The sequence below is a fragment of the Trachemys scripta genome, chromosome 2, assembly GCF_013100865.1.
Source record: "Trachemys scripta elegans isolate TJP31775 chromosome 2, CAS_Tse_1.0, whole genome shotgun sequence".
Taxonomy (NCBI): Eukaryota; Metazoa; Chordata; order Testudines; family Emydidae; genus Trachemys; species Trachemys scripta.
In genome coordinates this window covers 3,305,460-3,318,412 of record NC_048299.1, presented here as the reverse complement: position 1 = coordinate 3,318,412, position 12,953 = coordinate 3,305,460, and the positions used below count along the sequence as shown (strand labels likewise).

The 12,953-nt window shown below is 55.9% G+C and overlaps 1 protein-coding gene across 1 annotated transcript in view; it reads left to right on the top strand.

Annotated features, from left to right (window-relative positions):
• LOC117871922 (tumor necrosis factor receptor superfamily member 16-like) overlaps positions 1 to 12,953 on the top strand; it is a 48,395-nt gene that overhangs the window by 26,184 nt on the left and 9,258 nt on the right. The window contains exons 3-4 of the mRNA XM_034759757.1: positions 248 to 613; positions 11,019 to 11,235. Of these exons, the coding sequence (XP_034615648.1) occupies positions 248 to 613; positions 11,019 to 11,235 (583 nt within the window). The remainder of the gene's footprint in view (positions 1 to 247; positions 614 to 11,018; positions 11,236 to 12,953) is intronic.

The window sequence follows — 12,953 nt, the reverse complement described above, 5'->3', positions numbered from 1 at the left end:
TTTGGCCGCTTTTACCCACAATGCTTTGTGCAATGGTAATTCAATGGCTGAGTTCAGACATGAGCCTGTCTCCCCCTGGTGGCAGGTGCCTGTAACTATAATAGCCTGCTACCCGCAGTGGCTGGAGTTACTCCTCTGAGTCAAGTGGCGGATGCTTGTGGTTCGGTTGCTGACAGGTGTGTGTTCAGTTGCCAGTGGCCGTTAGACCAGGAGTAGGCTCTGAGTTCAATGTCTCTTCCCATGGCAGATGGGACATTCTCCTCCAGCAGCAGCGCCACGGAGCCATGCCAGCCGTGCTCACGGTGCCCGGTGGCAGAGGCGTGCACCCCCACCCGCGACACTGTGTGCGCCCCCCAGTGCCCCCCCGGCCACTACCTGCACGCGGAAAACGGGACCAGCAGCCGGTGCTTGCCTTGCCAAGTGTGCGGGCCGGGCTACGGGGCAGCGACGCCGTGCGGGCCTACGAACAACACCATCTGCCAAAAATGCCCGGAGGGCTTTTACTCGGAGGAGAAGAGCGACTCGGCGCCGTGCCTGCCCTGCCGGCTGGAGTGCCACAAGGACGAGGTGATGATCCGGGCCTGCAGCCCCGTGTCGGACACGCTGTGCATGGGTACGTACCGCGCCAGCCGCTCTGGCAGGCGCGGCTGGCTGTATTGGAGAAGGCGGGCGAGCACGGGGTTGGGGGATCCGTGCAGGTGGCGAGCGAGGGGCGTGTGCTGACTTTTTTGGGGGTGCAGGTTGCGGTGGGGGTGTTGTGTGTCGAGTGGTACAAGGGGCGACTCAACCCAGCGGGGCCCGTCTCCCGCCTGTCGCTGACTCATGACAGCCCCGGTAGCCGGGGCGTGCAAAGCGGCTGAGAACTAAGCGCTGCGACTGGATCCACAGCCATAGGCCAGGACGCCTTTGGGCCAGGCGCTGTCCAGACACAGAAAGTCCCTGCCCCAAAGACCTGACAGGCTAAGCTGTGTGTGTCCCCCCCGCAGCCGCAGGGGAACAGTGTGTTGTTATTACAGCTGTGTACGCTGGATCAGCAGCCCAGGAAGGACGGATGTCAGGCCAGAGTCGCTTTCAGGGCACAATTTATTGGGTGAACAGAAAACTTAACTAAATACCAAACTAAAGGATTTCCTTTGCCCACCCTGGACTGCACATCCCAGCGGTTCATCCCTCCCTCTCTCGGCCCCTCTGGGTCCAGGCACTCCTGCAGCAAACTTCCTGCAGTTCTCCAGCTCAGAGCTCTGGCTGGCCTTTCTAGGGACTGACTATCACCTGACCCACCCCCAGCTGACCGGCTGGCTGACACCTTATGAATGAATTTGATTGTTGTTGAAAAATAGCATTAAAAATCAAAAATTTTGGTTGGAATTTAAAAAAAAAATATTCCTGGGCGTGGAGGTGGGGATGGGATCAGATGAAATTAGAAGATTTAAAATGTATCTTTTTTTGTTTGTTTGGGTGGGTGGGTTGTTTTTTGGACTTTGGGGGTTGATCATTTTCCTCTTTCCCTCCCACCTTTTAAAAAATGAAAGAAAGAAAGAAAGAAAGAAAGAAAGAAAGAAAGAAAGAATTTTCATGATGAGTTGCAAATAAGCAAAAAACCCCTGTCCCATTTCCTGGTTTGGAATCTGTAGAAGGAAAATGACCTTGATGCTTTTAGCACATTTCTCCCTATCCCGACCCCCCAGCCTTTTGTGAGCCACTCTGGTTAGGATGCTCACAAAAGAGCTGTCTTTTGCACATTGCTGGGGGCAGAATCTAGCTGTCTTGTCTTTAGCCTGAGACTGGCTTGGTGCGTTGCATTGGGATAGCCCAGCTTGCAGGGATAACAGGGAGACAATGTCCCATCAGGGACTCATTCCTCCTACCCTTCCCAGAAGGTCTTGGCATTGGAACAAAGCCACGTATGCAGATCGGACCAGACCCTGGCCCAGTTTAGATCGACGGGAGCTTGGCAATGGGTCCAGGTAGGATTTGACTCAGATTGTCTTAGGTGTCCTCTTGAGACCTGCTTCCTTTTTCATTCCTCTCTGTCTTGTTCTCAGTTTTGCTTGTGCATTTACCGCTGGAGAAAGGTGCCAGGTTGGTAGCTCTGGAGACTGGAGTCCTCTCCCCAGAGAATAGAAAGCAGCAGGGTTGGCCCCCGTCACACCAGCCCTGGCCTGAGCAAACCACGGGTAGGGTTGAAAAGGGGCCTTCAGCCTTTGTAGCTCATTTGGTCCTTGGCGCCTATGTCAAAGGGTCTGATTAGCACTGGTGTCATTAGCTTTGCTAGGCTTGAGACCTGACAAATTCGTGTCAGTGCCCACCACCAGATGGGACTAACTGCAGGTCAGTACCAAGCTGGGCTGGATTTGAACCGGTGACAGAGAGCCCCGGGCAGGCATTTGGAGAGCACCGAGCTGAGCGAGGCAGGGAGGAAACTCAATTCCCACATCATCATTCCCTGGAGCTGCCCCGTCCCACCTCTTCCACCATTCACTAGAGCTTTACTGTCAATGGGGAAAATACTCCTTGGGCAAGGAACATATTTGGGGCCTCCGTTTTTGGATGGCCAACTCGAGTCCCCTAAAAAGGACCCGATTCTCAGCCAGCAGGTGCACAGCACGCTCTGAAAATCAGGATGATCTAAGGGGTCTCAGACTGAGCCCCCAAATCACTAGTCACTTCTGAAAATCTTTGCCTGTCTGTCTGTCTAACCCCATACACACTGGCTGGCTGGCTGGCTAGCCCCATATAGACACTGGCTGGCTGTCTATCCAGCCCCATACACACTGGCTGGCTCTCTATCCATCCCCATACACACTGTCTGTCTGTCTGTCTATCTATCTAGCCCCCACACCCCCACACTTGTTCATCTGTCTGAAGAAGGAAAGGCATGTTCCGGGGAAGAGGATCAGGGCCAGAATCGGAATGGGAGGCCAGAGCGGATTGAATCCAGCGAAACACTCCCACTCTCTCTCTTTCCATCGTCCTCTCCCTCGGGTTTTGTTTTAGAGACACAGTTGCTTTTTTGTCTGCGAGGACAGAGTCTCCCTTAGGTTGCCCTTAATCTCCCCTTTGTCCCGGTCGCTGCGTCTTTAATCCCGCTCGGCTGTTGCGGGGTGAGTATGTGGGCTTGTTAATGAAACTCTCTGAAGCAGAGTGTATTAAAGGGCTGGGTGGCAGCGCCATGCCGAGGGGGCAGCGCCAATCCCTTAAGACTTCATTGTCTCCCCGGTCTCTGCCTCCAGCTTCCGTGTGATCTCGTCCTCGCCGCTTTTGAAAGGATCCGGCAAAGGGGCGTTGTCATTCCAAGCGCAGGAGGGAGCAGCGCTGCTGGAAGGAGGCAGCGTCCTTGGGCCCTGTTCACTTCTTAAGGGGCAGGGCGGGCGTTCGCGGGGGAGAGGCTTGTCCCATAATAGAACAGCGGGGGAGCCATCTCCGGTCAATGATATTATGGGAGCAGGATTGAAATCGACGCTGGTCCGAGGTCCAGGGCTTGCTATATCTTGAGAACCAGCAGGGCAACAAGCCAGTGCTTTCTGCTGGTAGAACTTTGGATTTCGAATGGTGTTCGGCACTGATCTCCGTACCCCGGGCCTTGCACGGGACGCTGGCTAGGAGAGGGAGCATGGAGTAGTGGTTCAAGCAGACCTGGACTTTATCCTGCCACTGACTTGGGGCCTGATCCAAAGATTTTTTGGATGAGGCCCTTGGTGCATGACCTCCGGGAAGTCACCTACCCACTCTGTGCCTCAGTTTCCCTATCTAGGACATGCGGATGAAAGGAAAGTGCTTTGAGCTCTTCGGCTCACAGGGGCTATGTACGTGCAAAGTATTGTGTGCTGCCGGCTGCTAAAATTATGTAGGGTGAAAGGCCAGCTGGGAATCAGAATGGCATGGCTTTTCATGTCCCACAATCCTCCAGGGCTAGCAGCGCATTGGCGGCCCTGGGACACATGTTTCCAGGTGTAGGCTAGTGATCGGGAAGAAGAAACTTCTGTCAGAGCAATGGGGGCTCAGGGGAGAGGTGCCTGCTTTGCACACTGCTCGAAATGACCAAGGTTGCGCGAGTGAACCTCAGTCCCTGTGCATTGCAGGATTGGGGTCCAATCTCCAAAGTCCCCGCCCTAACTCCGCCCCTTCCCTGCCCCTATTGGACCCCTTCCCCAAAGCCCTGCCCCGGCCCCGCCTCTTCCCCCAGTGCACCACGTTCCCCCTCCTCCCCCGTGCCTCCCTGCCCAGCAAACCAGCTCTTTCGCGGCACAAGCGCTGGGAGGGAGGGGGGAGAAGCAGGACGTGGCGGCGCGCTCGCGGAGGAGGCGGAGGTGAGCTGGAGCCAGGGGGCGGGGCCACAGGGAGCTGCCGGTGGGTGCTGAGCACCCACCCATTTTTTTCCGTGGGTGCTCCAGCACCCACAGAGTCGGCGCCTATGCCCAGGGCTCTTCAAGAGTCCCAGGGAGTCTCTGCTGCGGTGATACCTGCAGTGGCATAGTCAGTTGTGGGCAGAGAGCGACTGACATGCTGGAGATGTGCAGAGCTGGAGGGGGACTGAGGCCCAGGGCTCAGCACTAAATGCCGGATCCATTGCAATCAGGGGCCGGGGCTGAAAGCTGCCCCCTTCCCCAGAGCTGGGTCCAGGAGCAGGGCTGTGTCTCCAGGAGGGGAGGGGACACGGACAGGGGTAAGGGGGCCGAGACTGGGGACAGCCGGGACCCCGGAGGGCAGGGGTAGCAACGGAGCCCCGGGTGCAGGCAGCGGAGCTCTGCGTAAAACCTGGGGGTGCTGCACCCCTAGTTCCCGCACCTGTGATCAGGGGGCATCTTTCCACTGACTTCAGTGGCTCAGGCCTTAGGGGCGGATGTCTCAGAAGGGGGTGGGGGTGGGGGGTTTCAGGGAGGGACAAATGGGTTGAATGACAAGCGATGGGATGAAATCAAGGCGAGAAGGAAAGGTCCCAGCGGAGAGAACGGCACCGTGTCATTTTCAGCTTGAGGAGAAATACCCAGGCTAGCTCCGATCGAGCCAGTGCTCTGCAAAGCGCTGAGCACCCCAAGCCCAGCCTGGCCGAGAGCCTCGTACATGCTCAGGGCAGCTCACGCTGCTGCGGCTGGCTGGCTAGTTTAGCGTGCTCACTCGACTAGAGCTAGTGCGGGTACATCTAGTGGAGCGGGAAATTGCGCCTGCCAGGTCTAGTGTAGACGTATTCTGAGCCCGTGGAGGGGTCCCCGTCCTTTACACGAGCCTGGATTAAACACCTGGAAAACGGACTGGGCGGCTCCTGGGCTCAGATATTGTCAGTGGCTTAAGAAAGCTTCTTCATCTCCAGTTTCTCTTGAATTCTGGAACATGGTCAACCTGGGAGGAGCCGAGCCCCTGAGAGGGGAAGGGTCACAACCTCTGACCTCTGAAATAACAATGCTTGTCCTTTTCTAGTTAGTAGATAATTAAAGTCTTCCCCCTCCCCCCAAACACCACACCGCACAGGGGTAGAAAAGACCAAACTCATATGCGCCTGTCGGTTTGAATGAGAGGGGCTGGCGGGAGGGAGGGGAGGACGAGGCAGGTTGGCAGGACGGCGTGCAGGCTTGCAGAGCCATAGCTGGAATGAACGCCGCTTGGAGAAATGGGAGCTGTCCAGGGCGTGACAGGGTGAAAGGTGACCTGCAAAGGATACTGAAAATATCAGGCTTGGGTCTTTTTTCACTTGTACGATGGAGGAAGACGGCCTGAAAGGTTATTCCGGGTGGAGGGGGGTTGCTTTGTGTTCTGCCATTGTTTTATCCTGAGAAATATCCGAAACATCAATTCTTCTCTTCCTTGGTTTTGCTGGAGATCTTCTGGGAGGTCTACTGACCAGCCTCTGTGAGCCTAGAAATACCATTTTTTGGTCCAACCATAACGGGGCTCCATAGGGGCAGATCCTTAATGCCCTTCTGGTTAGTAAGCCACCCCCAGGAATGCTTTGGGAAATCAAGGGTGGGCGGAGGGAGGAATGGCCTGTGGAACTCATGGCCACAGGAGGTCACTAAGGGCAAGAGCTTAGTAGGGTTCTGGAAGGGACTGGAGACATTTTTATGGAGGAGAGAAACCTCCATAAAAATAGTTATCGTAGTAGGGATTTAAAACACCCAAGGGCTTTGGAAAGGAAAAATCCCTAATACTTCAGGGCTTAAGCCCACTGCTGTCTAACAGAAGCTAAGAGGCACCTTTCCCCTGGGGCAAGTCATCCCAGAACTGCCCACTGCAGAGATTAACGCACCTGCCTCTGAAGCAGCTGTCAGTGAGTGGATACTGCTCTGATCCTGTATGGCAGTGCCTAGATTCCCCCAACCCCACAGGGAACAGCAGGAGTCGTTAGCCCCTTCCTAGCGGGGGGGTTGCCCACGGCGTTCAGAGATGGGCATTAGTGATACAAACGTACAAACGAGTTTTTCTTAGCAGCCGGGCCCAGCGAGCTGGGCCATACGTGTCTCACTGCTAGCCACTTGCATCCTAACCGCTTACCCTTCCCACTGGTCCTCCTGGCTCCTTAAATGGGAAACGCCTTCTCTGATTCGCAGAGGGAATCCACGCGCTGCCAGCGCTTCCCACCTGCTCAAATTCATCCGCCCGTCGCACAAGGACTCCAGGAAATGTATCCTCAGGCTGGGCCCACTGGGTCTGTGAGTCCCCTGGGATGGGTAGGCCAGTGGAGAGCACAGCTACGTAAGGGAGTGTGTGCGTGTGTTTGGGGGCGTGGGTTATACTGCACAATGGGTGGGTGTTAGCTAGACAGCCCTCATCTGCCTGGGTTTGTGGGGGTTTCAGATAGAACCATGTAGGTTCCCCCTTCTTTGCTCATACCGTATTCCTAGTGTTACCATGAAGGGAACGTAGCAGCTGCCTCTGGTCTTTGCATGGAACATGAGCCCAGCCCTTCTGTTGGTTTATGCGTGACTGAGCGAGTTCTGGCTGCCTGATACACACTCCAGGTGTGTTCACACCACGCACTGACCCACACGCACACACAACCGCCATAGGAGGGCGTGAGGCTGTGTAGCGTGGGCGTCACGCACCACCAGGTCAGCTTAGTGTTAGAACTGGTCCGAAAATGGCTTTTCTGTCTCGCAAAAAAAACTGTGAGCTTTGACATTGGGACGAAAAGCCGCCGCTTTAAACACTTCTGTGAAACGAAATTCGGCGGAAAAAGTCAGGCTGACTGCAATCGAAACATTTTGTTTCGATGAGTTCGGAAGATTTCATTTGGATTTTGACCTTTTTTAACATTTAAAAATTTGTCAAACCACAGAGTAAATTTCAAGCTGAAAATTCAAAACTTTGTCTTCCAAACATATCATCTGGATATTTCCTCAGAACAGCTTTTTTCCATTTTGAAATGAAATTGCATCGAAAGTGATAGTTTTGCACACACCCAAAATCAGTTTAGTTGAAATGGCATCTTCCAATGAAAATTTTTCAGAAAAAATGTCCAGCCAGTCGTTCTTAGCATCCACTTCCTACTCTGCACCGATGACACAAGCAGTGGAAAATGAGGCACTTCCTCTTATGATCTCATTAACCCACGCAGGCCCTGATCAGGGCCCTACTGTGCCAGGTGCTGTACATACATACCCAGAAATGTCCCTGCCGCCCAGAGCTTTCACACACCAACACGCCATTCTCACGCACACACTTACATGCCACTTTCATCTCTGCTTGAGCTATCGCAGTTGGAGGCTGTTGAGGTTAGAGAGGGACCCAAGACATCAATTCCAGAGCCCAGTCCCTCCTCAAACTCCCCCACGCGCTTGTACCTCGCCCCCTGCTTTATAGACGCATAGACCTTAAGGTCAGAAGGGACCATCTAGTCCTACCTCCTGCACATCGCAGGTCACAGAACCTCACCCACCCACTCCTGTTTGGAGGAGAGCTTCCCCCAAGCAGTGAGGGGTCCAGGACCAGGGTACCAAGAAAAGCTGGTGACCTCACATCCTCCGTTGGAGCTTAAACCTCCCTAGAGTTCCAGGGGACTGCCAGGATTAGACCGTCTGGGCAAGACGGCTCTGCGGAGGGCTCCCCTGAATCATCCACGAAACCGGCCGCAGAGCGAATCTGATTGAAATTCTCTGGAGCCTGCCTTGCACCAGCTGAGCTCAGAGCCTGCAGCCAGGGAAGGGGCCCGCTGGAAAAGGCTAGCTCACTGCCAGCTCGTGAGTTCAGCCAGCCTCCCGCAGGCCACGCTCCCTGCACTTCGGGGGCGGCCGGCTCCATTCGGGGGTGAAGCAGGAGGGGAGCTGCGGCTGCAGGACGAGTTCACGCACCCCACTTTGCAGCTTCAAAGGCAGGAGGGGCCCTGCCAGCTGTTCCCTCTCCAGCTGTTCCTCCATAGACAAGGCCTCTCCCCCCATCCCTCCCCCGCCCGTAACTTGTCATCACTTTCCAGCAGACAGACCAGATGCTCCTCGCAGGCACTGGAGCAATCCCCAGCCGCAGCCCATTTTGGGACTTTGATGTAGCCGTGCAAGGGGGCGGGAGGTGGGGGGAGGGGGCATGGGTCTAGCTGGGCCAGTCGGGGAGGATGGAGAAGGGGAGCTGCAGGGTTGGTTTTCAAGCCCCAGAGCTGAGGGCCTCGCAGAGAGAATGCAGCCCCACTTTGGTCTCTTTCATTATCTGCTGCCTGGGCCTTCGGCTCCTGCCGTGTCCGGAGAATGAGATCAGGCCACCGGCTTGCTGGAGCCGTCACACGTTCAGCAGGGGGCAGATGGATGGCTGCCATCCTGGGAAGGATCAGACCTTCAGGCTTCTCTAGAAGAAGGGTTGCCCCCTCCCCGACGCTGTGCTGGGCTAGCTACCTGGGTTATTTCTGCCTCCGATGGTAGCCGGTGAGGGGAACTTTTAGCAAGAAGGAGGCAGATCTTGTGGTTCAGGCACTAGATGAGGGACACAGGAGAGCTGTATTCAGTTGCCAGCTCTGCCCATCACTCCCTATATGGCCTTGGGCAAATCACTTAACCGCTCCCTGCCTCGGTTTCCCATCCGCAAAATGGGGAGGATGACTCTGCCTTGTCTGTTTCGATTGCCCCCCCATCCTCACGTCGGCGGTGTTGGGGTAGCCATGTCGGCCCCAGGATAGTAGCGAGACGAGGTGGGAGAGGTCATCTCTTTTATTGGCCCAACTCCCTTTGGTGAAAGAGACCAGCTTTCGAGCGACACCGAGCTCTTCTTAGACCAGGGCATGCCCCCCAGGGCAAGGCCCACCTTGGGGCATTACATCCTGCATAAAGTCTCCCTGCAGCGTCAATGGAGTCTTCTTCACCCCGTCCTAAACTGCTGTGTAGTGCGGGGCTGTGAGCTGCTCTACCCCAGGGCCAGCTGCATGTCACTGGAGGGCAAAGTGATTCCTGTACTGTAGAGGGCCCAGTTGTCCTTTCACACCCTTAGTTAGCAGTTACTCCTGATTTACGCCAGTATAAGTGAGAAGAGAGTCGGACCGTTCATCCAAACAGCACTTTGCACCCTTTGGAATGAAAATCACTCTAGCCCAGTGGTTTTCAAACTTTTTTTCTGGGGACCCAGTTGAAGAAAATTGTTGATGTCCGTGACCCAACGGAGCTGGGAATGAGGGGTTTGGGGTGTGGGAGGGGGCTCGGCTGGGGCAGGGGGTTGGGGTACGGGAGGGGGTCATGGCTCTGGGCTGGGGATGCAAGCTCTAGGGTAGGGCCGGGGATGAGGGGTTTGGGGTGCAGGAAGGGGCTCTGGGCTGGGGCAGGGGATTGGGGCGCGGACTTACCTCGGGCTATTCCTGGTCAGCGGCGCAGTGGGGGTGCTAAGGCAGGCTTCCCGCCTGGCCTGGCACCGCAGACTGCGCTGCGCCTGGGAAGCGGCCAGCAGCAGGTCCGGCTCCTAGGTGGAGGCGCGCAAGCAGCTCCGCACAGCTCTCACCTGCCGGCACTGGCCCTGCCCCCAATGCGGAGCCGGTGCTCAGGGCGGGACAGCGCACGGAGCCCCGTGACCCCCGCCTAGAAGCTGGACCTGCTGCTGGTCGCTTCCGGGGCATCAGAACAGGTAGGGACTAGCCTGCCTTAGCCGCGCAGCAGTGCCAATGGGACTTTTAACAGCCCAGTCGGCGGTGCTGCCCAGAGCTGCCGCGACCCAGTGTCTTCCATTCCCAGTACTGGGTCGCGACCCAAAGTGTGAAAAACACTGCTCTGGACAAGTCACTTTTCACAGAAATCAGGGTTGGAAGGGACTCAGGAGGTATCTAGTCCAACCCCCTGCTCAAAGCTGGACCTATCCCCAGACAGATTTTCATCCCAGATCCCTAAATGTCCCCCTTAAGGATTGAACTCACAACCCTGGGTTTAGCAGGCCAATGGTCAAACCACTGAGCTATCCCTCCCCCCTCCTTGTAGTAATCCACCACTTCCGTACAGCTCACCACAAGACTATCTTTAGCCATCCGCTTACCGTATGACGGGCTAGTTCTTTGCAAACATCTAGTAACCCACAAAACCCACTTGGGAGGCAGATATTCTCTCAGCGCTCCTTTAGTCGGCCTTTCCCTCCCCTCCCCCAGCAAAAAGTTTTGACGAAAAACCATTTTTTTTTCATTTTTTGTCAAATATTGCTGTTGAACGTTTTTGAGTTTTTGTCAAACCGCCTCCCCCTCCCCCGCATGTATTGGTTTCTGACAGCCCCAGAATTAAACCGTTTTCAGTTTCAACCCCTCAAAAGTCGGCTTTTGGTTGCTGAAAACTGAAGAAAAAAAATCAATGTTGAGGCGGTTTTAAGGCAAACTGGAAGATCTTTAATGAAAACGGAACTTTTGCCTGAAAAATTTATTTCTGTTGTGCTAAAAAAAAAAGCTGAAAAAAAGTTTTGATGGAAAACGTTCCACCAGAGGGGAGAAAACGGAGGCACCGCGGGGAACGGCCCCGGCTGCTGATTTGGGACAGTGTCTCCCACGATGGAGGTGCCTGGGGAGCGAGGGGTAAGCCCAGGGCTCTCTCTGTCTCTTTTAAGCATCTCATGTTGTTGGCTGTGTTTGCTTGCAGACAGAGAGCTGCAGATCCTGAAGCGCACGGATGGGGACCCCCGCAAGGAGCACCCCAAGAAGCCTCCGCTGTCTGAGTCAGAGGGCAGCGCCTCCCCCAATAACTCCTCTGAGTTCCTCCCGCCGCTGCCAGACAACAGCAAGAACATCATCCCCGTCTACTGCTCTATCCTGGCCGCAGTGGTGGTGGGGCTCCTGGCCTACGTGGCTTTCAAATGGTACGTGTGGCCTCGCTCATGGGGCTGCTCCAGCTCGGGGGAGGGGGTGCCGGGAGAATCACCGCGGGGGGGACACAAGGAATGGTGCCCCTCAGCATAGGCCAGCTCCCATGCGGGGCACCAGCCAGCAAACCAAGGGCTCTCCACAGCCACGCTGTCTGGGCTGCCCTCCTGAGCTAACTGACCCCCACTCCTGGCCGGCTGTTCCCCCTCCTGGGGGGACCTTCCACATGTCTTACCCTGTTGGTGCCTGGCAAAGCCCTTTGGGTCCTGCCGGACCTGGGCCCAAACGAGGACACCAGCTCCAAACCCTGAGCTCTGGGGACGTTCCCATCTGCCCCTAGTGCTGTAACGGGCCGGAACCAGAATACCGAACCCCCTGACACTCTGGGGAAGTTCAGATTTGGATCCAAAGTCCAGGGCTTAGGCCCGTTTCTGTGAGCACCGGGATCTGTCCCGCTTTGCCCATCCCTCGTGGTATGGACGTTCATCTCCTCCTGCGCTTTGCATCCGAGTGCTCCTCTCACCGATGCAGTATGCCTCCCACTCACCCCTAGGAGGCAGAGAAGTATCATTATCCCCATGTCACAGATGGGGAATCCGAGGCACGGAGAGGTGACGTGATTAGTCCCAGGTCACGCAGCAAGTCAGTGGCACAGCCAGGAGGAGAACTCAGGAGTCCTGACTCCCAGACCTGTGAGCTAACCGCTTGACCATGCTTCCCCTTCACACGTGAGCTCCCTAGGCTTTGAAAAAACATACTGTATGAAAGCAATAGGAGGGACATCCAGCCAAGGGCAGGGCTTGTCCTATGGCAGGAAGGAGAAGAGAGATTAATGTCTAGGGGCTCAGCAAGGACTGGGAGCTGGAAACTCCTGGGTTTCTAATCCAGGCTCCGACACTGACTGCCTCTGTGACTTTGAGTGTGTCCCTTACCCCTTCTCTGCCTTGCTTTCCCTGGCTGGGATCTGGAGGTACCTCCTACCATGCAGGGGCTGGCGGGGTGCAGTGATAAACTAGGGGGTGTTTGTAAGGCGCTATGAAGATGGAAGGCACGAAGTATTAGGAGGGTTTGGCTGGACTCAGTGGGCCAAGTGGATCCTGGGTGCAGCTGCATTGAGGCTGCTGGGCCAAGTCCATTGTGGGTGCAGCACAGCCAGAGATGACTCGGTCACAGCCCGTTCCGGAAGGAGGGATTTGCCCTCCGGTCCCCGTGGCCCGCCCGCCGGGCGCACAGGTGTTCAGCCGGGACACCAGACAGGCGGAGCGTCGTTATTCCCTTCGGGGCAGGGCTGGCCCACGGAAGGGGCCGTGTCCCCCACTGTGTCGGGCGCACTGCTGGAGCCCAGCGGCTGAATAGGATTAAACCTCGTTTGGGGCGCGGGATTAGATCCTTCTCTGCCTCTGTATCCGGCCTCTGCTGGGGAGACCGGAGGAGTGGGCGGTAGATTAATGGGACCCCTGCTGAAAGGATTTCAAACTGCTGGCTGTTCTGTTGGGAAGTGCAAAGCCAACCCCCGCCCGGCTCGCTTTGTGCCTGTGTTTGGGGATTTATTTCCCTCCCTGGTGTTCGAGCTGCCCTGCTCCCCTTCCCGCTTGTTTACATTCTTTATATTCCACTCACATTGAGAGACTCCAGAGCCGAGTGGGTCCCTCCTCCTGCCATAGAGATCATAGACCCCGTCCCTCCTCCGCCCTTATAGATAATAGACCCCCCC